This window comes from Caenorhabditis briggsae (assembly GCF_000004555.2).
Source record: "Caenorhabditis briggsae complete genome, chrII, whole genome shotgun sequence".
NCBI lineage: Eukaryota > Metazoa > Nematoda > Chromadorea > Rhabditida > Rhabditidae > Caenorhabditis > Caenorhabditis briggsae.
The window spans coordinates 721,418-749,167 of NC_013486.2; the positions used below are offsets into that span (position 1 = coordinate 721,418).

The 27,750-nt window shown below is 34.9% G+C and overlaps 2 protein-coding genes across 2 annotated transcripts in view; one reads left to right on the top strand and one right to left on the bottom strand.

Annotated features, from left to right (window-relative positions):
* Cbr-let-23 overlaps window positions 1–10,309 on the bottom strand; it is a gene marked incomplete at both ends in the record, with an annotated part of 15,108 nt that extends 4,799 nt beyond the window's left edge. Inside the window, 12 exons of the mRNA XM_045241686.1 lie at window positions 220–507; window positions 1,005–1,185; window positions 1,444–1,668; window positions 1,876–2,005; window positions 2,785–3,201; window positions 4,047–4,166; window positions 5,125–5,241; window positions 5,779–6,045; window positions 6,427–6,645; window positions 7,369–7,732; window positions 7,879–7,946; window positions 10,177–10,309. Of these exons, the coding sequence (XP_045091710.1) occupies window positions 220–507; window positions 1,005–1,185; window positions 1,444–1,668; window positions 1,876–2,005; window positions 2,785–3,201; window positions 4,047–4,166; window positions 5,125–5,241; window positions 5,779–6,045; window positions 6,427–6,645; window positions 7,369–7,732; window positions 7,879–7,946; window positions 10,177–10,309 (2,529 nt within the window). The remainder of the gene's footprint in view (window positions 1–219; window positions 508–1,004; window positions 1,186–1,443; window positions 1,669–1,875; window positions 2,006–2,784; window positions 3,202–4,046; window positions 4,167–5,124; window positions 5,242–5,778; window positions 6,046–6,426; window positions 6,646–7,368; window positions 7,733–7,878; window positions 7,947–10,176) is intronic.
* Window positions 10,310–16,323: 6,014 nt separating this feature from the next.
* On the top strand, window positions 16,324–23,728 carry Cbr-twk-4 (the record flags this gene model as incomplete). Its single annotated transcript, XM_045241687.1, has 7 exons — window positions 16,324–16,479; window positions 20,158–20,259; window positions 20,659–20,740; window positions 21,634–21,906; window positions 22,128–22,275; window positions 23,062–23,272; window positions 23,495–23,728. The coding sequence occupies 7 exons, from the start codon at window positions 16,324–16,326 to the stop codon at window positions 23,726–23,728; spliced, it is 1,206 nt and encodes a 401-aa protein (XP_045091711.1).
* Window positions 23,729–27,750: the final 4,022 nt, after the last annotated feature.

Below are 27,750 nucleotides of genomic sequence, written 5' to 3' on the forward strand. Positions count from 1 at the left end.
GACCAAACGGATCCGTTTGCGAACACAATAAAACATCTGATTATTTTTATTTTTACTATTTACTAAAAACGGTTCGCGTACGGTCCGTATGCGGTTCCTATTTCAACCGCGCACGAGCGCGAAGCTTCCGTAACGGACCCGTTCGCATTTTACCTGTGACCAAGAAACGTAGACTCATTTTGAAGCTCTTGTCAAATTGAATTTATGAAAATCCCTTACCCTCGAATCCTCATTTAACACCGAAAACGATTTACACAATGTGCAGCCAGTTGGAAGAGCATCCACACATGGATAATTCTGATCACATTGCTCATGACACTTTTTGCAAATACCGTAACCCGTCGTGTTGTCAGCAATCAGAAAAGTGTTTGTTGGACAAACATCCACACAAATTTTCTCAACCGCGTTTACATGATACTCGTACTCTTTGCAGACACAACCATTTCCATTTTTGTTCCGACCGAATGAGGAGCACGTTTTGCAGAAGGGGTGGCATTCTTCGCAGTGCTGAAGTTGAACAGAGATAATTGAAAAATTCAAATTTCTTTTGTTGCGAGCTTCACAACGAGTATTAACAAGCTTTTGCTTTTTTCTAAATTAATTTTTCGAAATCCCAATAACCTAACGTATTTGCTCTAATAGAAGCACACATACAATTTTGTGCTCAATTATCTCGGCTCCCATGAGACATACCAAAATATTTTTAACTGATAAATTGTTCATCTTAATATCACAAATATTTTATCTGTTGACAGGTTTTTGACATCGTTTACAGGAATCAAGATAATTCAGCTCAAAGATTGAACTTGAATTGCTAGTCTAGAAGAATTTATTTACAGTAACTTTGTGCTCAATTATCTCGGCTCCCATGAGATATATCGAAATATTTTCAACTGATAAATTGTTTATCATAATATCACTAATATTTTATCAGTTCACAGCTTTTACAGAAATTGAGATAATTGAGCTTAAAGCAGAACTTCTCAAAAATTCCAAATGCTTACCGAATCCGTAACCCCATCAATATCCATTGGATGAATATGGAAATGTGGCAAATTATTCTCAAAGCACACACTGTTGGTACCAGTTGCCTTAAGACAGGTTACTGTACCGTTTTGGTACTTTACTGCGTATTTGCATTTGTTGCATCCGCCAGGACCCAGGTTGGATGATGGACCGGTACACCTGTAAAAAAGCATATTTCAATTTTTGAATTCAATTTGCTCGGCTCCTATAAGAGATTTCAGAAATGTGTCAAGTGATAAAATGTTTATCATAATATCACCAACATTTTATAAGTTGACAAATTTTTGATATCTTTCATAGGAACCGAGATATTTTAGCTCGAAGTTGATAGTTTGGCTGTTGGGGGTTCAATTAAAGAAAATACATATCTTTGTGTTCGGGTACTGTAGGCCAGGAGGCTACGGGGCAACCACCTACCCATTCTCATAACACGTGGCATGACACTTCTCACAAACATCGTCTTCCGTTGAGAAATATGTAGCCTTTGGGCAGCTTTCAACACATTCCATACGATTTCCAAATTCCGGATTGTAAAGTGTGAAATGTCTACACGACAGACAATCGAATTCTCCGATTCCATTGCAAGTTTTACATTCTGGAGAGCATGGTTGACACCGCATGGAAGTTTGGTTTCGGAGGAATCTAAAAAATGCTATCAATTGGAAAAAGGAGCAAGTTTCTAGCTACGCTAGGAGCAAAGATACAACGGTTTGAAGTTTTGAAGAGACGCAGACAGTTAGAGTTTATCGTTGTCTGCGTCTCTTTAAACTTTGATTGACTGTATCTCGACTTCTAGATGTGCTAGATACTCAATTTTTGAACCAAAATTGAGCTGAAAATGTGACTCACCCTACAGTATCACACTTTGAAACACATGACCCCATATTATTCCAAGTTCGACACTCCAGACAATCGTTTGGCCGTTTTCCCCAACATCCTCGTTTATTGCAGTTCGGATCGCATACTTCCTCTTCTTGGACTGAAAACGGTAGTTTTTTTGAATTGTCAACTTGGAAGTTTCAAAATGAGCCCATACAAGATCATAGTGGAAAAAAAGGGACCAAAAATGGCAAAAAAAATTGGTAATTCCGTTCAAAACCGCCTATTTCGTTTTCTTCAATACATACAAAAAAGTTGTCAACTACAAAAATGAAGCTCTATTTTTGTTTAATATGCTTTTCAATTTTCAAGCAAATTAGAAAATTCTGAGCTACTTTTCCAGGATTTCAAACTAGACCACTGTATTTCCTCTACTAGGAGCCCATCCAAAACCTCAACTTTGAGCTTAACTATCTCGGTTCCTTCGAAAGCTATCAAAAAATGTGTCAATTGATAAAATATTAGTTATGTTATGATTATCATTTTATCAGTTGACTACTTTTTGATATCTTTCACAGAAACTGAGATCATTGAGCTCAAAAATGACGGTAAGCACTCTAATAGAACGCCACCCGGGCCGTCCACTTTGAGTCTGAATATCTCCCTTCTTTTGAAAGATATCAAAAAGTTATCTACTAATAAAATGTTTATCATAAATTTAGCAATATTTTATCAGTGAAACACTTTTTGATATCTTTTACAGAAAATGAGATACTAATCTCAAATTTGACGATTCGGGTGGCGTTCTATTAGAGTGTTTAATTACGGTATGCCACTGAAAAGCCGCCATGGACCAACCAAAAAATTATTTCAAGAATAATCGGCGCAGAATGGGTATTCCCCCAATAATTTCAAAAACATTTTTTCTAATATTCTTACCACACATCCAATTATCTCGATTCCCAACAGTCTTGATATGCGGCCGCCCATTTTCGCCTTTCGACTGTATAATCGTACTCCAATCTACTGTTCCAACATAACACAATCGATGATTATCACTGATAATCACACTTCCGGTTTTGATTAGTTTCAGCGAGTTTAAATTTAATTCAACCAAATTATCATTCTGATAAATCGCCAACGCCCATCGCATGTGCTGGTGTTTTCGTCCTTCGATGATTTGAAGATTTTGCAGGAAGCTCATGTTGAAGAACTCCTGGCGGACGACGGTGATGTACTCGCTCACGATTTTCACAGATTCCAGAACTTTCAGGTCCTCGTGAGATAGTCTGGAATTTGGAAATGTGAAAAAATTGAAAAAAAAAACATATAGAGACTTGTCATATTTGAGAATTTCTGAAAACTCCAGGATTCTTGAAAACAATGAATTGGAAAATTCTAGGTTTCTTCAAATCATGAAATATGGAAATTAGAATTTTGCATGTGAAAATTTTATATTTCTGTGCAAAAAACATGTTCCTAGCACGTCTAGGAGCCGAGATACAGTCGTTTGAAATTTAGGAAGTTAGAGACGCAGTGTGTCTCGTCGTCTGCGTCTCTAGCCGTCAAAACTTTCAATGGCTATATGACGGCTTTTAGATGTACTAGAAAGTTTGAACTTTAACAGAATCAAAGCAAATTTTCCCGTTTTCATGATTTTTGGCGTTTTTGAGAATTTAAAATTTTTTGAAAAATCCCAAATTTTTCATATTTTTTAAAATCTTAAACCAGCAAAAAAAAGTAGCCCTAGTCGATTGAAGTTTGGGAAATTAGAGACGCAGCGTGTCTCGTCGTCTGCGTCTCTCCAAAACTTCAAATCGCTGTACCTTGGCTTCTAAATGTGCTAGAAACTTTATTTTTGAACCAATATGAAGCGGGATTTTTGAGAATTCTGTAAAACCGAAAAGCTCTACGATTTCACTATAAATAACTGCAGTCTCTTCTCAATTTTCTAAATTCCTGCATTATTTCGGTTCAAACACAACCACAAAGTAAAGTCATAACCAAATCATTTGTCCCCTCCCACCATTTTGGAAGCGGAAACGAGAAATTTCTCTTCTTTTCTCTTTAAAAACAATAATATTTATGTACGGTTGAGTAGCCCCATAATCCCCCTCCTATTCTATGCTCCATTTGTCTTCTTTTTCAATGAGTTTTCACAAATTTCTTCCAGGATTCAAAAAAAAAGTTTTTTTAAGGACCACTTGAACAAAAAAAGAAGACATACCCATTTTCAATAATTAGTGGTCCATCAATCTGTTCACATCCTTTTAGCCCTTTTAGAATTTCCTTGGTTAGCGGCTGATTGTCCACCGTGCACACTGAAAATTTGGGAAATTTTGAAATTTTGAATTTTTGAATTTCCGAATTTTAGAATTTTAGAATTTCCGAATTTTTGAATTTTTGAATTTTTGAGTTTTTGAATTTCTGAATTTCTGGATTTCTGAATTTCTGAATTTCTAAATTTCTGAATTTCTGAATTTCCGAATTTCTGAATTTCTGAAGTTTTGAATTTTTGAATTTTTGAATTTTTGACATTTTGAATTTTTGAATTTTTGAATTTTTGAATTTCTGAATTTCTGAATTTCCGAATTTCTGAATTTCTGAATTTCTTAATTTCCGAATTTCCGAATTTCCGAATTTCTGAATTTCTGAAGTTTTGAATTTCTGAAGTTTTGAAGTTTTCAATTTTTGAATTTTTGAATTTTTGACATTTTGAATTTTTGAATTTTTGGATTTTTGAATTTTTGGATTTTTGAATTTCCGAATTTCTGAATTTCTGAATTTCTGAATTTCTGAATTTCTGAAGTTTTGAATTTCTGAATTTTTGAATTTTTGAATTTTTGAATTTTTGAATTTTTGAATTTTTGAATTTTTGAATTTTTGAATTTTTGAATTTTTGAATTTTTTCTTAATTTCTAGAATTTTCAAAATTTTTATTGTTTTTTAAACTTTCTGAATTTCAAAAACTTTTAGAACTTTAGAATTTTAGAGTTTCAGAGGTTTTAAATTTCAGAACAGAATGAATTTTTGAATTCAAACAATTCTAAATTTCTAAAATCCTGAAATTCAAAAACTCAGAATTCTAAGATTCGAAAATTCTGAAATTCAGAAATTCAGAATTTTTAGAAAACCTATTTTTAGTAATTTTCAGAGATGTCAAAATGTCAAAAAACTGATTTTCTCAAAAAAATTTTTGACACTAAAAAGTGTCGCTTGTCATTTTTATTCTGTCATTTCTCCCAATTTTTTTGAATCTCTTCGAAGCGAAAAACTCACTTTTCAAACAATTGGACCCTCGACACTTTTCACATTCTCTCACATCTTTGAATGCGTCGTAGTGATGCCCTTCGGAGCAGTGACGGACACAGACGTCGTTTTCGATTAGCAGTTCCGCTGAAATTTTTTGCTTGAAATATTTTTTAAAATTTAGATTCTAATTATATGAAATTCCAAGAGTCAAATTTTTGAAGATACTCAACTTTTGAAACCGTATTTGTTCTCATGTTCTCGTAGCTCAAAAACCGTCAACTTTGAGCACAATCATAATAATTTCGAAATTCAGAAATCAGGATTTTCAAAACTTCCCGAATTTCGAAAAAAATTATACTTCCAAAAAAAATCTTGGAAAGATTTGGACACCTTGACAAACAGACAAGCAGATTTACCGTATTCCCTCTGATAGAATCTCACTCTCTACGTTTCCTTTGAGCCTAACTATCTCAGTTTCTGAAAGAGCTATCAAAAATTTGTCAACTGATAAATTATTTATCATAATATTGCCAATATTTTCTTAATTGACCACTTTTTGATATCTCTTACAGGAAATGAGATAATTGAGCTCAAAGTTGATGGTCAGGGCCGGCTTCTATTTGAGCTTAACTTTGAATTTTTCAAAATTTTCCAAAACATGAAATTTACAAAAAAACTCACTTGGGCACTCTTTAACACAATGATTGCCATTTTGATATCTTCCATCCGGATTATTGACCAATTTCCCCAGCTTATGATTGAAAACTTTTCGAGCCGGACACGCGTCCACACACTTTTCGTCCATTTCGAATTTGCTACATGCTATACAACTGTCTGGTCCATGATCTGTACATCCACCAAGACATGATGAATCACAGCATTCAGAAGATTGAGTGATATTCGAGAAGAAACATTGGGAACATGGTTTGGGGCACACAGAGCGGTAGACTGAAAATTAGGGAATGGGAATATTTGAAAAGGACCCAGGACCCAGGACCCAGGACCCAGGACCCAGGACCCAGGACCCAGGACCCAGGACCCAGGACCCAGGACCCAGGACCCAGGACCCAGGACCCAGGACCCAGGACCCAGGAATCCAGTGATTCCAGTGATTCAGGGACTCAGGAATTCAGGAATTCAGGGATTCAGGAACCCAGGGACTCTGGGACCCAGGGACTCTGGGACCCAGGGACTCTGGGATCCTGTCAACTAACTATTTGAAGCTCTATTTTTGTTTAGTATCCCTGGAAACTTTCAGAAAGATCCAGAAAAATCTACTATATATTTTTAGACATCTAAAATTCTCAAAAATCCATCCAAAACCCTTACCTCTCTGACAATCGCCTTCTCCAGTTCCCCAACACTTTTCATTACAACTTTCGTGACACTTCACAATTGATTCCCCATTTTTATAGCATTGCTCATGTGATTTCGACGTCTCCACAGTCTGTCTAGAGCTATCGTATAACAGCTCATTCCAATCCACTTTATCCGCCAGATAACACATTTTCGGATTCTCCTGAATCGTGACTGACCCGTTTCGGATTACTGTAAAAAGAAATTTTTAGAAACAAGTAGATCAAAAATTGTAGAAATTGTAAAACAAAATATACTATATTTCCTCTGATAGGAGCCCACCCAAATCTTCAATTTTGAGCTCAATTATCTCACTTTCTATAAAAGATATCTAAAATCTGTCAACAGATAAAATATAGGTGATATTCTGATAAACATTTTATCAATAAAACAAATGTTGATATCTTTTATAGGAACTGAAATAATTGTGCTCAAAGTTGAAAGCCTATTTGAGTCGCCGATGAGCTGCCATTAAATTAAGCAATTTTGACCTCAATTATCTTGATTTCTGTGAAAGATTTTGAAAATCTGTCAACTGATAAAATGTTTGTGGTATCATGGTGAATATTTCATCACTTGACAAAATTTTGATATCTTTCGAAGCAACAGAGATAATTGCGCTCAAAATGGAAAGCCTATCTGAGCCGCCGATGAGCCGCCGCTGACTAGTTCCAATACAGTTGCACCTAGCCGTCAAGCAACGTTGAGCTCAATAATCTTGATTCCTGTGAATGATTTTAAAAATCTGTCAACTGATAAAATATTGCTGATATTATAATAAACATTTTATCAGTTTACAAAATGTTGATATTTTTATAGGAATCGAGTTAATTGTGCCCAAAGTTGATGGTATGGGTGGACTAGGATACTGTTCGGCATTTCATGTTAAAATTTAAAAAAAAAACCAAAATTCACCTCTCAACTCCTTCATCACCACCTCATGAATTTTCTCATTTTTATGGATATAAAGTGCATTATCATGAAAAACTTCGTCTCCATAAATGACTCGCAATTTTGGAAACGAGATTTTCCGAATATTCGCTCTATAGATGATCAAACTTCCGCGAATCTGAAACGTCTGTCTGTGTTTCCGAGTGTCCCGATGTCTCTCATTGCTCACCTCTTCCAAATGATCAAAAAAGTTGACAGATTTCAACGAAGTCTCATCTTCCGGGGTTTCGACCGTTTGATTTTTCGATTTTCTCCATTTTTTGATTTCGTTCTCTTCGATCCATGTGATTTCTAGGTTACCATATACTCGACGACATCCCGGGTACATCTGGAATCTTCTTTTTTATTGTTGATGTTTTTTTTCGAAATTTTCGCCTGCGGCTATTCATCTTTTAGAGAATTCAAACGAAAAATCTGCCACCAGGAACAAAATTGTTATTTTTTTTCAAAAAATCAACTTTTTCAAAAATTTACCCTTTCCAGATCCTCCAAAATATTGCCCGATCCATAGCGAGAGATTCCATTGGTGGTGCCGGAGCAGACTGCAAAAAAAAAAAATTTTTTTTTGGAAAATCATGAAATTTGCGTGAGTTTTGAGAAACTTTTTTCAACACTGGGGATGCATCTTTTTTTGGATAATTGGGAAAATGGGGATTTTTTCTGAAACAGTCAGAACTTTTAAAAAATTCAAAATTATAGATCATTAAAACCTTTTTTCTCTGATAAGCGGGCGAAATGTTTCAGTCACATGTCTGGAAAGAGACAAGGGTACAGAGAGATTGTACTAAGAATTATAGAAAAAAATGAAACTACAGTAATCCTTAAAACCTATCTACAACAACCCTTAGAAAAATAAACTACTGTAATCCCCAAAAATCATGTTTTTTTTGAGTTTCAGAAATTCAGAAATTCAGAAATTCAGAAATTCAGAAATTCAGAAATTCTGAAATTCAGCAATTCAAAAATTCAGAAATTCAGAAATTCAGAAATTCAGAAATTCAGAAATTCAGAAATTCTGAAATTCTGAAATTCTGAAATTCAGCAATTTAAAAATTCAGAAATTCAGAAATTCAGAAATTCAAAGGAATACCGAATTTCTCAAATTCTAAAACTCTGAAATTCCGACTCAAAAAATTTCGGAAATTCTGAACTCCCGAAATTCAGAAATTCAGCAATTCAAAAATTCAGAAATTCAGAAATTCAGAAATTCAGAAATTCAGAAATTCAGAAATTCAGAAATTCTGAAATTCTGAAATTCTGAAATTCTGAAATTCAGCAATTTAAAAATTCAGAAATTCAGAAATTCAGAAATTCAAAGGAATACCGAATTTCTCAAATTCTAAAACTCTGAAATTCCGACTCAAAAAATTTCGGAAATTCTGAACTCCTGAAATTCAGAAATTCAGAAATTCGGAAATATTGAAAATCTGAAATTTTGAGAATTTCAATTTTTTTATAAATTCAAGCTTTACAATTCCTTGAATATATCCGGATTTTCTGAATTTTTAAAGAAAAATCTTTTAAAAAATGTAAATTCAAAATTTTCAAAAAATAACTTTCTACAGTAATCTCAAAAAACCAACCACATCCAACTTCCGGCTCACACCTTCTCCATAATTGTGCATTTCCATGCTCGCACAAAATTAATAAAATCAATAAAAATAGCGAAAAACTGATAGGTCGCATCAGTACTACGCCTCCCATCTAGAAGGAATGAGCAACCTCCACTTTTTTTTAAAATTTTCTTTCTCTAACCACTCTCTCATTTTCCCACACTCTCTCGCTTTTACCCAAATAGAAATGCTCCTCGAGGCTGCTATCTCAATTTCAAACAAAATTTTCATTTTTCATTTTCCCAAAGTGCTCATTTAACGAGATTTTTTGGTGCGGGGTGTAGTAGAGACCAATTAAGAAGGGCCCAATTAGGAAAGGGTAATTAAATCTATTGTACATCACGAGAGGAGGACATCACAGAAACATTGGAAAATTTTTGGAGAAATGTTTTTGGGGATTTTTGAAACTCACCATCCACTTCGTCTATGCTCCCTAGAAGATAATTAGAGGGTAATTAAAAAGTTTTAAATTTTGAAAAACTAAAAAATTATATAAAAACTAGTTCCACAAAGTTAGTAAATAATTGAAGAGTAAAATTCCAAAATTCTGAAAAATCGCAAAAATCAGGAAATCGCAAAATTCCAGAATTTCAAAAAACAAAATTCAAAACTTCAAAAGTTCAAAATTTCAAAATGTCACAAATTCAGAATTTCGGATTTTCACATTTTCAGAATTTCCAAACTTCAAAACTTCCAAATTTCGGAATCGTAGAATGTCAGAAATGCATTAGTTCTAGAATTCTGAAAAATCTAAAAAGCAGAAAATTGCAAAAATTCGGAATTTCTGATTTTCAGAAATTAAACTTCAAAACTTAAAAATTTTGAAATTTCAGAATGTCAGAATCTCAGAATTTCAGAATTTCAGGATTTTAGAATCTCAGAATTTCAGAGTTTCGAAATTTCTAAACTCCAAAACTTCAACATTTCGAAACTTCAGAACGTCAGAAACTCAGACTATCAGAATCTTAAATTCCGAAAATTCCAAGAAATCCAAAATTATAAAATTCAGAAATTCAGAAATTCAGAAACCCTAAAGATTTTTAAATATAAAAATCAAATTTGAAAAAAATTTAATTTCATATTTATACTCATTTTGAAGCTCTTCAACAGCTAAATCTATTTAAATTATTTTCAAAATTCCAAAATTCCAAAAACTCACACTCCCGGACCACAACCGGTGGTCGTTGTCGTTTTCGAACCTTCGGAGATGTTGATGATGTAGAAATATTGTTATCCTTACAGTCCGAAGAATCAAATATTAAGAATAGAAGGAATAGAAATAGAAATCTCATAGTATTTTCTGGAAATTGTTCATTTTACAAATCACAGAAAAAGGGCAGTTTTTGGTCTATCAACAAGTTATGAGGTAAACTGAGAATGAGAGAGAGAGAGAGAGAGAGGCACAGAAAAATCGAATTTCAAAAAAAGAGACGCAGAGAATAGCCGGGGGATTTAAATAGTTCCAAAACTTCAAAAAAGTGGGGAAGAGAAAAAAAATGTTTTATTGGTGAGGCGCCCGAGTGGTTTCCGATCGACCCCCTACCGTTCTACTACAGGTACCTACAACAATATGGATGATGACTTTCTTGTGTCCAATTGTGTGAAAATAAATTGGAGGTCAACTTTTTTTTTTTTTGGTATTTTGGGTGTTTAGCTAGGACTACTTCCGTTTGGGATAGGCGTTCAAAGAGAAGTCCTGTCTAGTGGAACGCCACTTACAGTATCTCCTCTCTAACTTTGAGCCGTTTTATCTCGGTTCCTATAAGAGATATCAAAAAATTGTCAACTGATAAAACGTTTATCACAATATCAGGTATATTTTATTAGTTGATCACTTTTTGATATCTTACCCAGAAACTGAGATATATAGGCTCAAAGTGGAGGGACCTTCAATCACAAGATTTCAGTTAAGACTTCGAAGTGATAAGCTAGCTTTCAGGGCATATAACTCAGCGCCTAGTTCACCAATATTTTTGAAATTTTGATTTTTGGATTTGGCAGATATTACAGATTGAAATCATGTTAAATTTGACTTGCTTACTTTAAAAATAACTAAAAAAGCAGGCCACTTTTCTGGTCAGCATCCTAAGGATCATACAGTAACACCTCTAACTTTGAGCTCAGATATCTCATTTCCTGAAAACAATATCAAAAAATTGTCAACGGATGAAAAGTTTATCATAATATCACCAATATTTTATCAGTTGACCAATTTTTGATATCTTTCACAGGAACCGAAATAGCACATTTTCGAAAAATGACGTTTTTTGAGCTCATTTAAAAGCTCTTTTCCATAGAATTAGCAAGAAGTTTCTAAAAAACTTGAATTTTTACAAAAAGCAAAAACTTGCAAGATTTCCAGAGCTCTTCACATCCGTTAGGACTGTTTCCCATGCCTTCTCTCATGTTTGTCTTCTTCTATTTTGTCTGATTCATCCTACAAAAAACATATAGGGCAATTTTTTTTTTCAATTAAAAAAATCATAAAGAGACAAAGATTCTAGAAATTCTGAGCTCAAATTTAGCGTTTTAAAAAGTTAGAGAAATTTTGAAAATTCAAAAAAAATGTATCTAAAAAAAGGGCTCAAATTTTAAAGTCCAAAAAATTCAAAAAATCTTTTTTCAACAAAAAAAAACCAAATTTTTATGACTTCCTGTTGTTCACAAAATTATGATATCAAATGAAGAAAAAAACCAAAAAAAAATTTTTTTTTGAGCACATGAGGACGGTTTGCTCCGTATACAAAAATTTTTTTTTCGAAAATTTGTGTGGGTGGCTGTGTCTGAAAAGACGGTGCTGCTGATAAGACTAAGAATCTAAGAGCATCGTTGTCTGCGTCTCTCTCTCTCTCCCTCTCTCTCCAGGGCTCTTTGTGCAGGAAGACGAAAAAGAATACCATGTGAATCATAGGCATTTTTTACAATAGAGATGGAAGAGGAGGGGGGACCCTTTTGATATTAAGCGCGGCAGATTTTCGTATGATACAAAAGAATTTGAATGATGAGAAAACTTGAATATCAATGGAGTAAGGTTAGGATGGTGAGAAGATTCTAGGTAAATACCGTAAAACCTGTATTAGAAGGGTCCCTTTAATAGAAGGGCCCTCCGAGAGGGGCTCGAAAAGATAGAAGGGCCTCCTTTGATAGAAAGGCCCCTTGTAATAGAAGAGCCCCCTTCAAAATGTGTTTTGAAATCATGCAAAATTTCGGAAAAAACAGGCCGGAGAAATAGAAGGGCCCCCTCTAATTGAAGGGCCCTTACGAGGTACCTTGGAACAATAGAAGGGCCGGCCCTTCTAATACAGGTTTTACGGTAGTTAGGGATTTCGAAATAACCAAAAACATGGATAAAGAATAACATTGAAATTTGAAAATTTAGAAATCTTGAGACTCTTAAAATTGTTAATTTGAGAATCTAAAAAACGTCCGAATCATAGAATCCGAACTATAACTTTGAACTATAACATTTTTTGGAATTCCAGAATTTCGAAATTCCAAAAACTCAAAAAATCAGAATCTCCGAAAAATTCAGAATGTTGGAATCTAAAGAACTAACAAATCTGTCAATCAAAATACCGTAAACACTCTAATAGAAGGCCACCCAACCAGTTAACTTTGAGCCTATATATCTCATTTTCTGTGAAAGATATTAAAAAGTGGTTAACTGATAAAATGTTACTGATATTTAAATAAACATTTTATCAGTTTACCACTTTTTGATATCTTTAACATGAACCAAGATAATTGAGCTCAAAATTTGCGGTATTCGGAATATCGGAAAAAATGGATTTTCAGTAATTTTAAAATGTGGAATTACAGAAAAATCCAAAAATTCAAAAAATACCTTTCCCAAAATTCACCAATGCCTCCAATAAACTGCCCATCTCAAAAAGAAACAAAAAAAAAGAGAAGAACCTCAAATTATTCTTTCCTTTCCTAATTCCAAAAAATCCATCTTGCAACACTGTCAAGTATCTCTTTGATGTCGTACCGCCCATTAAAAAAAAAACAATTAATTACCATATGGTAGGACACACAGACAGACACAACAAAAGCCACAACATGTGGACTCAAAAAATGAGATTTTGATCATCCATTCTTCTGAGTCGGAGCAAAAAAACGTAGAAAAACGAGAGGAATTTGTTATTGAAAGTGTATTAGAATGATGATGATGGGGGAGGAGGAGAAGAGTCTCCAGGTGTCAAGTGTGGCTTAGGGGATCAGAAGATTTATGGGTTCTGGGGTGGAGAAAAGAGGAAAAGGGGGGAGGCAGGTCAAGGAACTATTAGAGGACCATCTTTTTGGCAAATTAGGTAACTATGAGTTATGGGTGTTATGTAGTAACTAGAAATATACGTTAATCAAGTTGAATAGATTTTGAATAGGGCACAAAAACATACAGTATCTTGAGAGCCGATCTCCAGATTTCTGAAAATGGCTGTTTTTTGTATGACCGGTACAGTATATTGGAAATAAAGAACAAACATTATCCACACCAGAAATTTATTGTTGCTCATCTGTTTGTCCGGATGTCCTCAATCCAGAAATCTGCAGAAGTGGACAAAGAAACTTATTTATTTATTTATTTACGATTGCAAGAATCGTGAAAAAAAAGGAAAAAAAACATTAAAATACATGATAATCAGATTCCAAATGGATAAATAATGAATTCTAGTGATAGGAAATGTAAAATAATAGAATGAACTAGAACTACAGTGACCATTAAAAAGAAATAGGGAGAGGAGAATAAAACATGTCAAGCATAAACTTAGGATATTTCGACTTGGGAAATTGGGTGGCCGACAAAAAAATGCATTTTTTCCAAAGAATATTTTGCCATTTTGTTTCGCTTATTTTCGAAAAACCGTCCTCATTTGTCAATGGCGGCTCAACGACCGCCCAACTTTGGCCGACCGTGGCCAAGACCCCTGAGGACCATAGTTGCAAGCGGGCCGGCTGATAACTTGTCTCTAAAACAAGATATTCGGACGGTTTTGGTACCAAATGATAGATCTCGACAAGGGCCATCACCTTTATATCATTTGAGCGGGATTCCGGTCCGATAACATGTCGAAAAATGGGTTTGAATGACAAAAAAATTTGCTTTTTGTCAAATTGGTCGAAAATTGTTATTCAAACATTTTTCCACATTTTTCGACATGTTATCGGACCGGGAGCCGACTCGAATGATACGGGCGTGATGGACACTGTTGAGATCTATCATTTGGTATCAAAACTGTCTGAATATCTCGTACTAGGGAAAAGTTCTCAGCCGGACCGGGTTGCTTGCAACTATGGTCTACAGTACGAAACAAAAAGTGTAGTTTTACTTCATAAGTGCAAGATAGTCAATTTTGAAATCCTGGAAAAGTTGTTCAAGATTTTTCGATATGCCTGAAAGTTCAAGACTATACCAAACAAAATTAGAGCTTCAATTTTGTAGTTGAAAACTTTTTTGGTCAAATTCGTCGAAAAGATATATACCGCTTGAAACCATGGCCTAGAAAACGCCAATTTGAATTTCTAGGCCACTGGAAGCTAGTAAATGATCAGAATGAACTAGACTTTATATTCCTGCGCTGGGTTCGGATCCTAGGCCACCTTGGATGGCCGAGAATCTGAAAAAGGATTTCTGGGCCACTGGGCACGCTTTATGTACATATTATTAATGACGTTTAGATGAGGGTGAAGGTTTAACCAGTGAGAAAAATCGAAAAATTTCACAAGAAAGTTCTAAAAATCCAGGAAAAGTGAGTGACTAACCTAACCCCAAATGACAATTTCTCTTTTTCTGTATTACTCAGAAAAGCTTGTCTTTGTGTGGGTGTGGGGTGTCTATGAATGAGCAATAATTTCCACCCACATTACCTTTCTCTCGGCGGAAATTGAGAACATTGATTTATGCCTAGTCGACACCCCGATTTTTGTACAAATATTGGCTCAACTAATAGGATTTTTTTGGGTTACGACAATTTTCTAAGAGACTCATAACTTTATTTGGGAGTGGGATGGAGAGAGAGAGAGAGAGAGAGACAGAGAGAGAGAGAGAGAGAAACTTGGGAACCTTCTTCTTGCCAATATGATAGTTGGAAAGTCCAACACATCCTTATTGCTTGTGAAGTCAGAGAATTCCCAAAACTGAAATTCTTACATTTTGATATTCTGAAATTCTGAAATTCTGAAATTCTGAGATTCTGAGATTCCAAGATTCCGAGATTCTGAGAATCTGAGATTATGAGATTCTGAGATTCCGAAATTCTGAAATTCTGAAATTCTGAAATTCTGAAATTCTGAAATTCTGGCATTCTGAAATTCTGAAATTCTGAAATTCTGAAATTCTGAAATTCTGAATTTCCGAAATTCTGAAATTCTCCCATTTTGAAATTCTGAAATTTTGATATTCTGAATTTTGAACATCTGAAAATCCAAAAATCCAAAAATCCGAAAATCCTAAAGTCCAAAAAATTGAGATGTTCAAAAATCTAAATTTTGGTTCAACAAGACTTTTTTGAAAATCAAAAATGTTCTTGAAACATCGGAATTTTGGATAACTGAAAATCTGAAAATCTGAAATTCTGAAATTCTAGAGTTCTGAAATTCTGAAGTTGGGAAGTTTTGAAATTCTGAAATTCTGAAGTTAGTTTCCAAAAGTCTGAAAATTCAGAAAATTCAAAAATCCGAAAATTGCTAAATTCCTCATATTCGTGTAGTACAAAAATCAGAAAGTTCCGAAAATCCAAAATTCAAAATTTTCAAGATTCAAAGTTTGAAACTGAAAAATTCTAAAAAATCCACAACTTCAAAAAATCCGAAAATTCGAAAATCAGGTTTTTCCTTTTATCGTCAAAGTTTCAAACAATAGGAAAATTTAAAAATGTTTCTAATTTCCAAAAATCTGAATATTTCCCAAAACCATTGTTCTCCTATAATTCATCTTTCGATTCCCCTTCCTTGTTTACATTTCTCCAAAATGGAAAAAAAAACGAATTCCATAAAATTCCCAGAAAAAAAACCCCAAATTGTTTACAAATTTCCCCGTTTGTCCTTCTCAAAAGTGCACGCCCCAAAAATGGGGAAATCTATATAAACCCAAATTTCCGGAATTTTCTGGCGCCCAAAAAGTTCAGTGACCCGTTAAAAGAATCGAAGAAATGTTGCTCATATTCTCCCACTCATATTTTCTCATATATATTCTCTCACTTGTTGCCTCCCCATTTTTCTTAAAAATAGAAAAAACTCTCTGGGTGACAACTCTCCCTTTTTGTCACCCCTCCTCAGAAGAATATAAAAAGAAAAGGACCAAAAAATGCATCCCCGGGGAAAATTTCTGGCCGGACATTTGTCCGCATTCTACATCGCCCCCGCAACAACAGCCGCACTCATTTCTAGAAATCATAACGATTGGGCACATCTTCAATTGCTCAGGAGGACGCCGAGCTCCGATGCGGGAACCATGAATCAGGTGAGTCATTATTATTTTATTAAAGTTACGGGTCTTCCAGTTTTTGCCCAGTTTGTGGTCCGTTCGTGGTCCGTTTGTGATCCGTGAGAGACCTATAACTTTGTTTATTGACAAAGTTCAACTTTTTAAATATTTTTGTAAGCTAGACTTCTGTAATAATTATATTTTTAAAATCCCCATGCTACGAGCTTCAAAATGAGTATAATCAGGGCCTAATTTCCTTGATTTTCAAGTTTTGAACCAGCTTTGCGCCTTTAATGTTAAATTTCAACTTTAAATGAACATAGTCGTGTTTATACTCATTTTGAAGCTCTTGAGTTTCCCTATTATTTCCATTTAATTGGTTTAATAAATTAATGTTTTGAAGAAAGTTAGGGGTCTTCCAGTTTTTCGGTCCGTTTTTAGTCCGTTCGTGGTCCGTTCGCATTTGTTTAAAAAGAAGGACAACATATTCTTGAGTTTTTGTATTTTTTTTCGAATTTAGCTTGGCAAGAACTTCAAAATGAGTATAAACACGGTTATACTTGGATAATATCGAAACTTTGACAAATTTTGGGTTCACCGGTCAATGTCATTTTGATCATGTTCCGATCACTTTGAAAACATTGGACAGAATAAAACAGGCCTAGAATGTAAACTGCATTCAGAATTTTTTGAGAAATCCCACTTTTTGCCGATTTCTGAAAGACATCTGTTTTTAACGTTTCCAGTATAAAAACGGCCGAAAACGGGTGTCTTTCAGAAATCGACAAATTGCTGAAAAACTAGGAATTTTCGAAAACTATTGTAAATGCAAGCTTTCCAATATAGGTCTGTTTTACACCTTCCAAAATTTTCAAATTGATCAGAAACTAGAGCGTCGACCTCCAGACTTCTGAACATGGCAAGTATTATCTGAAAAATACGTTGTTGCGCATTTTATCGGCCGGTACTGTAGTTAGAGCATCTACCGTAAACCCTATTCCACAAACAATTTCTAGGTGATGACTCTTTCGAAAACTTCCAACAAACCCAAACACAAAAGCCCCCTCTCAAAAGGGAAATTTGCTCTCCTCAACCAAATTTCTTTTCACACGTTTTCCGGTGCCGACCGAAAATTGAGGGAAGACGATTAGAGAAGATTTCGACGTTGCCCATTTTTCTTGCAATTTTCCCAAAATCCTTAAACCCTCTTTTCTGACTTTTTTCGGATTCAGAAAAATCGTGAGGACGTTTTTTTTTTCCAAAAAAAATGAAGTTTTCTGAAAATCTGAAATTATTTTTTGATTTTTTATAAGTTTTTGATTAATCTGTCTTTTTTGAGTATTAGAATCTGAATTCTGGATTTCCAGTTATAGAAAACTTCTTTTCGAAAAACTAGATTTTTATGAGATTTCAAATGTCGGAAGCCTATAAAAGCTACCGATTCTTTTTGATAGAAACCCCTCTCAATTTGACCAAAACTCATTTTTCGAGGAACAAAAATTTCCGAAACAAATAAAAACCGGAAAAAGGTTCAATTTTTTCATGAATTTTGAATCAGAAACATTTTTTCTAGATTCCCGAAATTTCGTAAACTTCAGACCAATACCAAAAATTTGCAATTTTTGGTATTAAAAAAATTTTTAATGAGGACTAGGATTCTGTTCTCCGCGGCCATCATATCTAAATTGATATTGCTGTTTATTAACCCCTCAAGTCCATTGTAGGGTACATAAAAAGGGGCGGAGCTTTCTAAAAGAATTTCTCTACTGTCACATTTATTGATGACGTATCAATAATAACAATGGGGCGGAGCCTATTTAGGAGGTGAATTCCCAATTTAATGACAGCTCAATATCATTGATAGCAGTTCTCTTTCACCTCAAATTCTTGGTTTTTTTTTGTTTTCCGGGAGACCTTTTTTTCCATTTCCCGTTTGTTCAGGCCTTCCTCCTTAAAGCTTGATTATCTCGATTTTTGTAAGAGACAGCAAAAAGTTGTCAACTGATAAAATGTTTGTCATAATATCAGCAAAATGTTATCAGTTGAAAAATTTTCTGTATCTTCCATAGGAGCCGAGATAATTGAGCTCATAGGCTAAAACACCCTCTAATAGACCTCCTCCCAAACCATTAACTTTGAATCCGCATATCTCATTTGTTGTAAGAGATACCAAATTTTTATAAACTGATAAAATGTTTATCACAATATCACCAATATTTTATCAGTTAACATAATTTTGGTATCTTTCATAGGGATTGAGATAATTGAGCTCAAATAGTATGGTACCCTGAAAAGTGGGCATCGGCATCAAAAAAAAAACTAACTAGGGAAGGTTGTAATTGGGGGGTGTAACTTTGGTATGAGACCTATATCATTCGAAAGCTGAGAATGAGACATTTTCAAACATGTATTCAAATTTTGCTGGGGAGCTACCAGTTTCGAGAAAATCAAGTTTCAAATTTGGCTCAAATTTGGCTCAAATTTGACTCTTAAGGGCGCCGCGCCTCCCCTCTTTCTTATATAGATTGGGGGAAGTGAAAGAACAAGACAGCAGTGGTGTAGTGGCGAGGAGGGATGAAGAGTATCCAACCGGTTGTAGGTTCGATTCCTCTTCGCGTTATTGTTTTTTGATTTTATTTTGGGTTTTTGTGGCGATCTTCAAAATGCTATGAACGCATTTTTTTTCAAAGAAAAATTTTAATTGGATACTTATTTTTTACTTTTTCACAAGTTTTGAAAAGTACATACTCCATAGCTTTTGCAAATTTCTTGTAGCAACACTACAAATCTTTTTTCAGTTCTTTATTTCAAAATCCACAAGATTTGTTCGTTATTGGGGTTGTAAAGTGACAAATCAATGAGAGATAATGTGAATCTATGTTTTTTTTCTCAAGTTTTGAGTACTACTGGGTGATTATCGAAGAAATATGGATTGTAGGATAATTGAAAAAACATTAAAAGCATTCCGAAAAGGATAAAGCTTCCAAATATTGCTAAAAGACTCATTTTAAAGTTTTTGTCTGTTTAGAATTCGTTTTAGCACATTTGAAAATTTTTCGAAAAATAGTTTGAAAATGCCAAGGGGGTACCCCATGGATATTTTTCGTCAAAATTTTTTTTCTGTAAAATCGAGAAAACTTTGTCAGATCGTAGAAAAACATTTGAAATTGTAATTAAAATCAAAAAACTTCCAAAATCTTTCACCAATCATCAAATGTCTTTCTCTCAAAAATCAAAATGTAGTTTGAATAATGCTTCAAAAAAGTTTTTCAAAGCATTTAACACAAGTATTCCATAAGTTTTGAATAAAAGAAAATGATTCCATAAAGTTTTCAGGTTTTTTTTTCAAAAAAAAATTTTTCGCAAAAAAATCACCATGGGGTCCCCCCTTTGCATTAGCAATTTCTCATATTTCGAACCCGATTTTCTCGAAACTGGTAGCTCCTCAGCAAAATCAGAATATATATTTGAAAATGTCTCATTTTCAGTTTTCGAATGATATAGGTCTCATACCAAAGTTCCCCCCCCCCCCCAATTACAACCTTCCCTAGTAAATCGTACATTTTGATTTTTTAAAAGGAAAATTAAGTATTGACCCATAAGTGACCACCACCACCACTCTCGAAATAATGGACCCAAATAGTGTTGCTTTTAGTCTGATTGCTCAGCTTTTTCTTTTTCTTCTTCTTCTTCATCTCTTTCATCCTTTTCCAGGTCCATTTTGGCCGCACGTCGGCACGACGCCGCAACGCTATGATTCTGGAAAACAACAGTGGCGATGGAGACGACGAAGACCGACCGAAAGAGGGTGAGGAGGTTTTCTTTTATTGTTCAACCAATTGTTTTTGGGGGGGAGACAAGGCTGAGCAATGTTTACTTCCCGTCCCAAACATTTGCGAACAAATACACCTTATTTGTGTCTGGAAACATAGAAAATCCAGATTTCTATGAATTCTGAAATGTCAATGTTGCTAGAAATGTTTTAAAAATTTGAGTTTTCGAAGTCTAGAGCCAATTTTTTTTGGAAAAATCTGAAATTTGGATTTTTCAATTCCCCAGTTTTTTTAAGACATTCTGCTCATTTAAACCCTATTCACTTAATTATTTCTATTGAATCTAATACTCACATTTTTTTTGGAAATAGGCTTTTTCCCAAAAAATGGTAAAATGACCCAAAAAAAAGTCCCCCTAAGCTCCGCCCCCTCCAATTTTCAGCGTGTCGGCGGACGGTCGCGAGTGTTCATGGCTACGCCATTTCACCCTCACCATAAGGAACGATTGTTCTCGGTTTCGAAAGGTTTTTGAGAAAATTGGAATTTGAAAAAATTGTATTTTGAAAAAAAAAACTTTTCACACAAACACACACACACACACACACACACAAAAAAACTCAAAGAAGACCTGATTTCCATTTGTCCGGATGCCGCAAACCTAATTTTCGTAATATCATTTTTTGGGTCTAACCAAAAAAACATAAAAAAAGAAAAAAATACGAGACTACGTAGAAATTTTCAGGAAAATTGAATCATATCAATTTTCTAGGTTTCAAACATCTGGTATGTGGGTCTCCCACGCAGGAAACAAAAACTGGAAATTTAAGTAGGTCAAAATTCTCAGATTGTTCTGAAAATTTCATAAGATATAAAACAAAACTAGAGCTTCATTTTTGTAGCTGACAACTTTTTGAAAAATCCCATCTTGGAGAGATAGGACCCTTTCAATGGAGAAACGTTCATATTTGGCCACCTATCTCATCAGGAATTTACTTTCCAGAAATGTTGGCAACTACAAAAATGAAGTCCTATATTTGTTTGATATTTTCTGAAATTTTCAAAACAATCTGACAATTTGTACCTTTTTTTGACCTGAAATATCATACCTAAAACCTTTAATAAGAGGATCCCCACACTTTCAAGTTTAAGCTCAATTATCTCGATTTCTGCGAAAAGTAGCAGAAAATCGTTAATTGATAATATGTTAGTGATATTATGATAGACATTTTATTAGTTGTCAAAATTTTGATATCTGTCACAGAAATTGAGATAATTGAGCTCAAATTGATTTAAAGGAACATGGCCTTTGTTTGTCATAGGAAATACAGTATGACTGTTAGAACACCAGTGATTAATTCAGCTAAACTGTGGGCTTCTAGAAATCGAAGTTTGAAGCTGATCAATAATTTTCTTCCAGGATTCCTCGCCAATCTCCGTTTGGCACTATTCCATCTGGTGCTAATCTTTGCCACTGTCGCCTACATCATCGCCGGCGCCTACCTTTTCACGAAAATCGAGCATCAAGCAGAGCTGGACAGATATCAGTCTTATCATTCGATTTATAAAAATTTCGTGCAAAATTTGATTTATGATTCGTCCGGAAATCGATCGGTATCCGAAGTGGAGAATATGATTGATGCGTTTACATCGATAAATTTTCGAGCGTTTAAAGATGGTCTGAAGCCTACTGGTAAAAGTTTTGGTTACATTTTTTGAGTTCAATGACTGAGAGCTTCAAAATGAGTATAATCATGACCTACTTTCCTGGATTTCCAAACTTTGGACATGCTATGAGCCTTTAATGTAAAATTTCAACTTTAAATGGAACATGGTCGTGTTTATACTTATTTTGAAGCTCTTGGCTTGCCGAATTCAAATTTTCAAAAAAAAATGCTGACTGCAAATTTTCAGACTTTCTGGTCCCACAAGAAACGAGCCGTTGGTCAATGATATCCGCAATATTCTTCACTACTACAGTACTCACGTCGATCGGTTACGGTAATTTGATTCCAATTTCGACAGGCGGAAAAATATTTTGTGTTGGATATGCGATTTTTGGGTGAGATTCTGAAATACTGAAATTCTGAAATTCTGAAATTCTGAGATTCTAAGATTCTGAAATTCTGAAATTCTGAAATTCTGAAATTCTGAAATTCTGAAATACTGAAATTCTGAAATTCTGAAATTCTGAGATTCTAAGATTCTGAAATTCTGAAATTCTGAAATTCTGAAATTCTGAAATTCTGAAATACTGAAATTCTGAAACACTGAAATTTTGAAATTCTGAAATTCTGAATTCCCGATTTTTTGAATTTTTGAATTTTTGAAGTTCTGAAATTCTGAAATTCTCAATTCCCGAATTTTTGAATTTTTGAAGTTCTGAAATTCTGAGATTCTAAGATTCTGAAATTCTGAAATTCTGAAATTCTGAAATACTGAAATTCTGAAATACTGAAATTTTGAAATTCTGAAATTCTGAATTTCCGAATTTTTGAATTTTTGAATTTTTGAAGTTTTGAAATTCGGAAATTCTGAAATTCTGAAATTCTGAAATTCTGAAATTCTGAAATTCTGAAATTCTGAAATTCTGAAATTCTGAAATTCTGAAATTCTGAAATTCTGAAATTCTGAAATTCTGAAATTCTGAAATTCTGAAATTCTGAAATTCTGAAATTCTGAAATTCTGAAATTCTGAAATTCTGAAATTCTGAAATTCTGAAATTCTAAAATTCTGAAATTCTGAAATTCAGAAATTCAGACATTCTGAAATTTTAAAGAATCCTATATTGATACTCATTTTGAAGCTCTTCAAACGCGAATCTTATTTTTTAATAACAACTTTTAGAATCCCCTTAACCCTTGTCACCATTGCGGATCTGGCAAAGTTCGTAGCTGATATGTTGATAATGGATCCAACAGAAGACCCGAAAACCGGCAGACAACTTTTGGTTCTGGTCTTTTTACTTGGCTATATGACCATTTCTGCATGTGTCTACACAATTCTGGAACCCATGTGGTCATTTTTAGATTCTTTTTATTTTTGCCTAGTTTCACTGGTAAGATTCCGAAAAAATTCTGTAATAGAAGGGCCCCTCGTTTCTTGTTGAAGATAGGAAAAAGTTGTCAACTGATAAACTGTTTATCATAACATCCCAAACTTTTTATCAGTCGACACTTTTTTGAAATCTGTCATAAGAGTCGAGATAATTAAGCTCAAACTAGACAGTGTAGGAGGCCCTTCTATTACAGGTGTTTTTTTCCAATTTGATTTTCTGCAGCTCACTGTAGGCTTTGGCGATTTATATCCATCGGGTACTGTAGAATACATGTTATGCTCAATCGTTTTCATTTTCATTGGATTGATCCTAACAACGCTGGGTATATTTTTGAATCTGAAAAAAATTGAAATCGATATTTCAGCCGTCGATGTGAGTGGATCTGTGGGAATCGCAAAGATGCACTCAATTGGAAGAGGATTCGATGCGATGAAAATGTTGAATGTGTTACGGTAGGCAATTTTTTAAAGGGAATGAAACCCTAGAGCGTCCAGGGTAGAGGCACAAAAACTTCGCAAAAATCGTAAGAATTAGAAAAATTGAAAAAATCCGCGCAGATTAAGTATCGATCGTTTATGCGAATTGAATTGATAAGTCTTTGTGGGCGGGGCTTTTTCAAACTGAAAAAGACCTCCAAAATAAATGTATTTCGGTGTTGGTGTTCCTCCAAATAAAAAATAATCTCAGATTCGTCGTTCAACTTTTGACCGCTTTTTGATATTAGTAAAATTTTATTGGTTTACAAAAGTTTGATATCTCAAACAGGTAACGAGATAATTAGGGTCAAAGAGACGTCTCTTTTTTAGCAGATTTCAATTCAAAAAAAAAAGAAAAACTACTTTTTAAAATTATTTAAAAAAAGAAAATCACGTGAAATAGTTTAGAAGCCTAGGAAAAGTACTATAAAAGAAGTGGAAAGTGGAAGAAAGAATCAGTTCTCCCTTTCTCGGGGCTCCGAGAACGAGAGGAAGCTCTGAGTGGAGCCAGGCTCCATGACCTAGATTCCAATTTTCCAGTCATGACCTAGATTGAGAGCGGTCACAACCTAGATTTCAATTTTTGGTCATGACCTAGATTCCAATTTTCCAGTCATGACCTAGATTGAGAGCGGTCACAACCAAGTATTTCAATTTTTAGGTCGTGACCTAGATTTCAATTTTCAGTACACGACCTAGTTTTCAACTTTTAGGTCACAACCTAGATTTCAATTTTTAGGTCATGGCCTGGATTTCAATTTTCAGGTCACGACCTAGTTTTCAACTTTAAGGTCATGACCTAGATTTCGATTTTTAGGTCACAACCTAGATTTCAATTTCTAGTTTATGACCTAGATTTCAATTTTTAGGTCATGATTTAGATTTCAATTTTCAGGTCACGACCTAGTTTTCAACTTTTAGGTCCTGACCTAGATTTCGATTTTTAGGTCACAACCTAGATTTCAATTTCTAGGTCATGACCTAGTTTTCAACTTTTAGGTCATGACCTAGATTTCGATTTTCAGGTCACAACCTAGATTTCAATTTCTAGGTCATGACCTAGTTTTCAATTTTTAGGTCATGACCTAGATTTCGATTTTTAGGTCACAACCTAGATTTCAATTTCTAGGTCATCACCTAGATTTCAGTTTTTAGGTTATGACCTAGATTTCAATTTTCAGGTCATGAGCTAGATTTTATTTTTTAGGTCATGGCCTAGATTTCGATTTTTGGGGTCATGACCTAAAAAATAAATTCTAGGTCTTGGACCCAGACTCCAAGGACCCAAGGACCGAACCCGGGGTCCTGGCTCCAGCAGGAGCTCCCTCCCCTCCTCGGAGCCCTGAGAAAGGGAGAACTGATTGGTTCCTCCACTTTGCTCTACTTTTATAGTAGTTTTCCTGGGCTTCTGAACCATTTCACGTACTTTTCTTGTTTCTATATGTTAAAAATTTTAGTTTTTCTTTTTTTTTTGGCCACGCAAAATTTCTTTTAAAAGTTTTTTTCACTATTAAAATCTGCTAAAAAAGAGACGTCTTTTTGATCCATATTATCTCGTTTCCTGTTTGAGATATCACTTTTTTTCAATTGATAAAATGACTTATCAGTGAAAAATCGAAATTCCAAAAAAAAATGTCTTGGTCCACCTAGCAGCGTTTTGAGAGCTATCCAAAACGGATAACGCAATTTCGACCCAACTTATATATCTCATTTCCTATGAAAGATATAAAACATCTGTCAACGAGGAAAATATTTCTTATAAAACGATCAATACTTTGTCAGTTGACCACTTTTTCATATCTTTATTAGGAATCGAGATAATTAGGATTACAGTAAACACTCTAATACGGTTCGTTTTGTCTCCTATGACATCCACAGCTTATCAGCAAGGCTAGGCGTTCGTTTATCACCCCCCCACTATCATTTCTTTCTCCCAATTCGAATTCTTCTACACTCGAAAAACAATGTATTGACTGTGTGACCCGTTAACACAATCCGCAAAACATATACTCGTTTTCGTTTTGTCGGTGACTAGGGGCTTGAGAAGAAGTTCCTCTTTGATGATGTGACGAAATGAGGCGAAATTTCGTTTTTCGTTCTTCGGGCGGCCGGCGAGAAATACAAGAAGATCCGATTCGACGATTACGTCAAAATGAATACTACTCCCGAAGTAATTCCTGGAGATGGGGACTGGAATCGAGACACACACACACACGATTTGTGATCGCTTTTTACGCTAGTTAATTGATCCTCCGGACAAGATTGTGTACGGCAAAGATTTTTGCTGAGAGACGGTTGAGGAAAAATCCTCCGAGAATTGCGAAATATCCCCCAAGAAAATTGAACTCTCTAGCTCCTCTAGGAGCTGAGCTACAGTCGTTTGAAGTTTCGGGAGACTAGAGACGCAGCGTGTCTCGTCGTCTGCGTCTCTATCCTCCTGATCTTCAAACGACTTTTGTAAAGAAATGAAATATTGGTGATAAATTGCTTATTATTTTTATCAGTTTGCAGATTTTTGATATCTCTTATAGGAAGCTAGTTACTACCGCTTGAAGTTTGGGAGGCTAGGGACGCAGTGTGTCTCGTCGTCTGGCGTCTCTATCCTCCCGATTTTCAAGCGACTGTATCTCGGCTGCTAGATGAGCTAGGAAGTTGAAAATTGGACAGAAAATTTTAGAAATCCCGATTCCAACTGCCTTGAGTTGAATAGAAGCTGATCGGAAAGTGAGCACGACATGTTAAGAATCAACCGGAAAGCTCTGAACTTCTACGAGTCTAGAACTCGACGAGATCTATAAAATGATACCTAGCACAGCCTCATAGAATCCCAAATTAGATTTTCTTTGTCTATCTAATTCTCTCCTTCCTCTATCTACCTCACTGATTCTTCATCTCCTTCCTCCTTTTTTCCTAGAACACATACACACGCACATCTCCAAAATGACCTCATTTTTCGAGGACGTGGCCCATCTCCGATCGGAGACCATCGGCGTGAAAAAAGAAGAGACCTTCGGAAGAAGGAGAAGAGTAAAAACTTGGAAAAAAGAAATGAAATGGTGTGACATTCGGGAAGATTTAGAAGACGGAAGAGATCAGAAGATAGGTGAAGAAAAAAACAATTGGGTAATTAAGATAGGTAGTGAAATAAGAAAGAGAAAGGGCTTTAAAAATAAACGGGTTACGGTAATCAAAAATTTCAGAAAATAAGAAACAAAAATACAGCTTTTTTTTGTAGTTTTTTGGAATATTCCATTCTGGAGAGATCGGTCAACTTCAAGCGACCTATCTCTTCAGGAAGTCATTTTCCTAAAAAGTTGCCAACTACAAAAATGAAGCTCTATTTTTGTTTAGTATCTTCTGAAGTTTCCAGAACTATCGGATTACTGCAACTCAATTTTTAGAGCTCTAAACGAAAGTGTCCCCTTTTCCCGCCAAAATACCCCATGGTTAATTCCCCGCCACCCGTTTTTAATCACTTGAGCCAACACCTCGGACCCCCCCCCCCCCCCAAGGAGGGTGTCTTTGTCTCTTTTTTTTTCTAACCACCTATCTGTCCCCCATGTGTCATCTCATCCGCCCCTATTTAACCTTCACCTCCAAACCCATCATTCCCACTTGGCCACCCTTGAAAACAAATTCTTAATTTGGAGTGTTTTTCGGAAGACGTCGACGACGAGGCCAAGGTGGCAATTGGATTAGGAATCCTAGAAAATCGGATAGGGGAGTCATAGAGTCCTGTAAGGAAGTACAGTAATCCAGGAAACGCTGGAAATCCCAAGGTTCATTTGTCAGGAAGTTGGAAGCTAAAAAACAGAGAAATCGTAGCCTGGAAAGAGGTGCCATAGAGGTGCCATGGTGCACTTTGAACTTCATTATCTCGGCTACTGTAGAAGATATTTAAAAAAGTTTAAACTAATAAATTGTTTATCCTAATATCACGAATATTTTATCAGTTGACAGAGTTTTGATACCTCCCATAGGAACCGAGTTTAATGAGCTCAA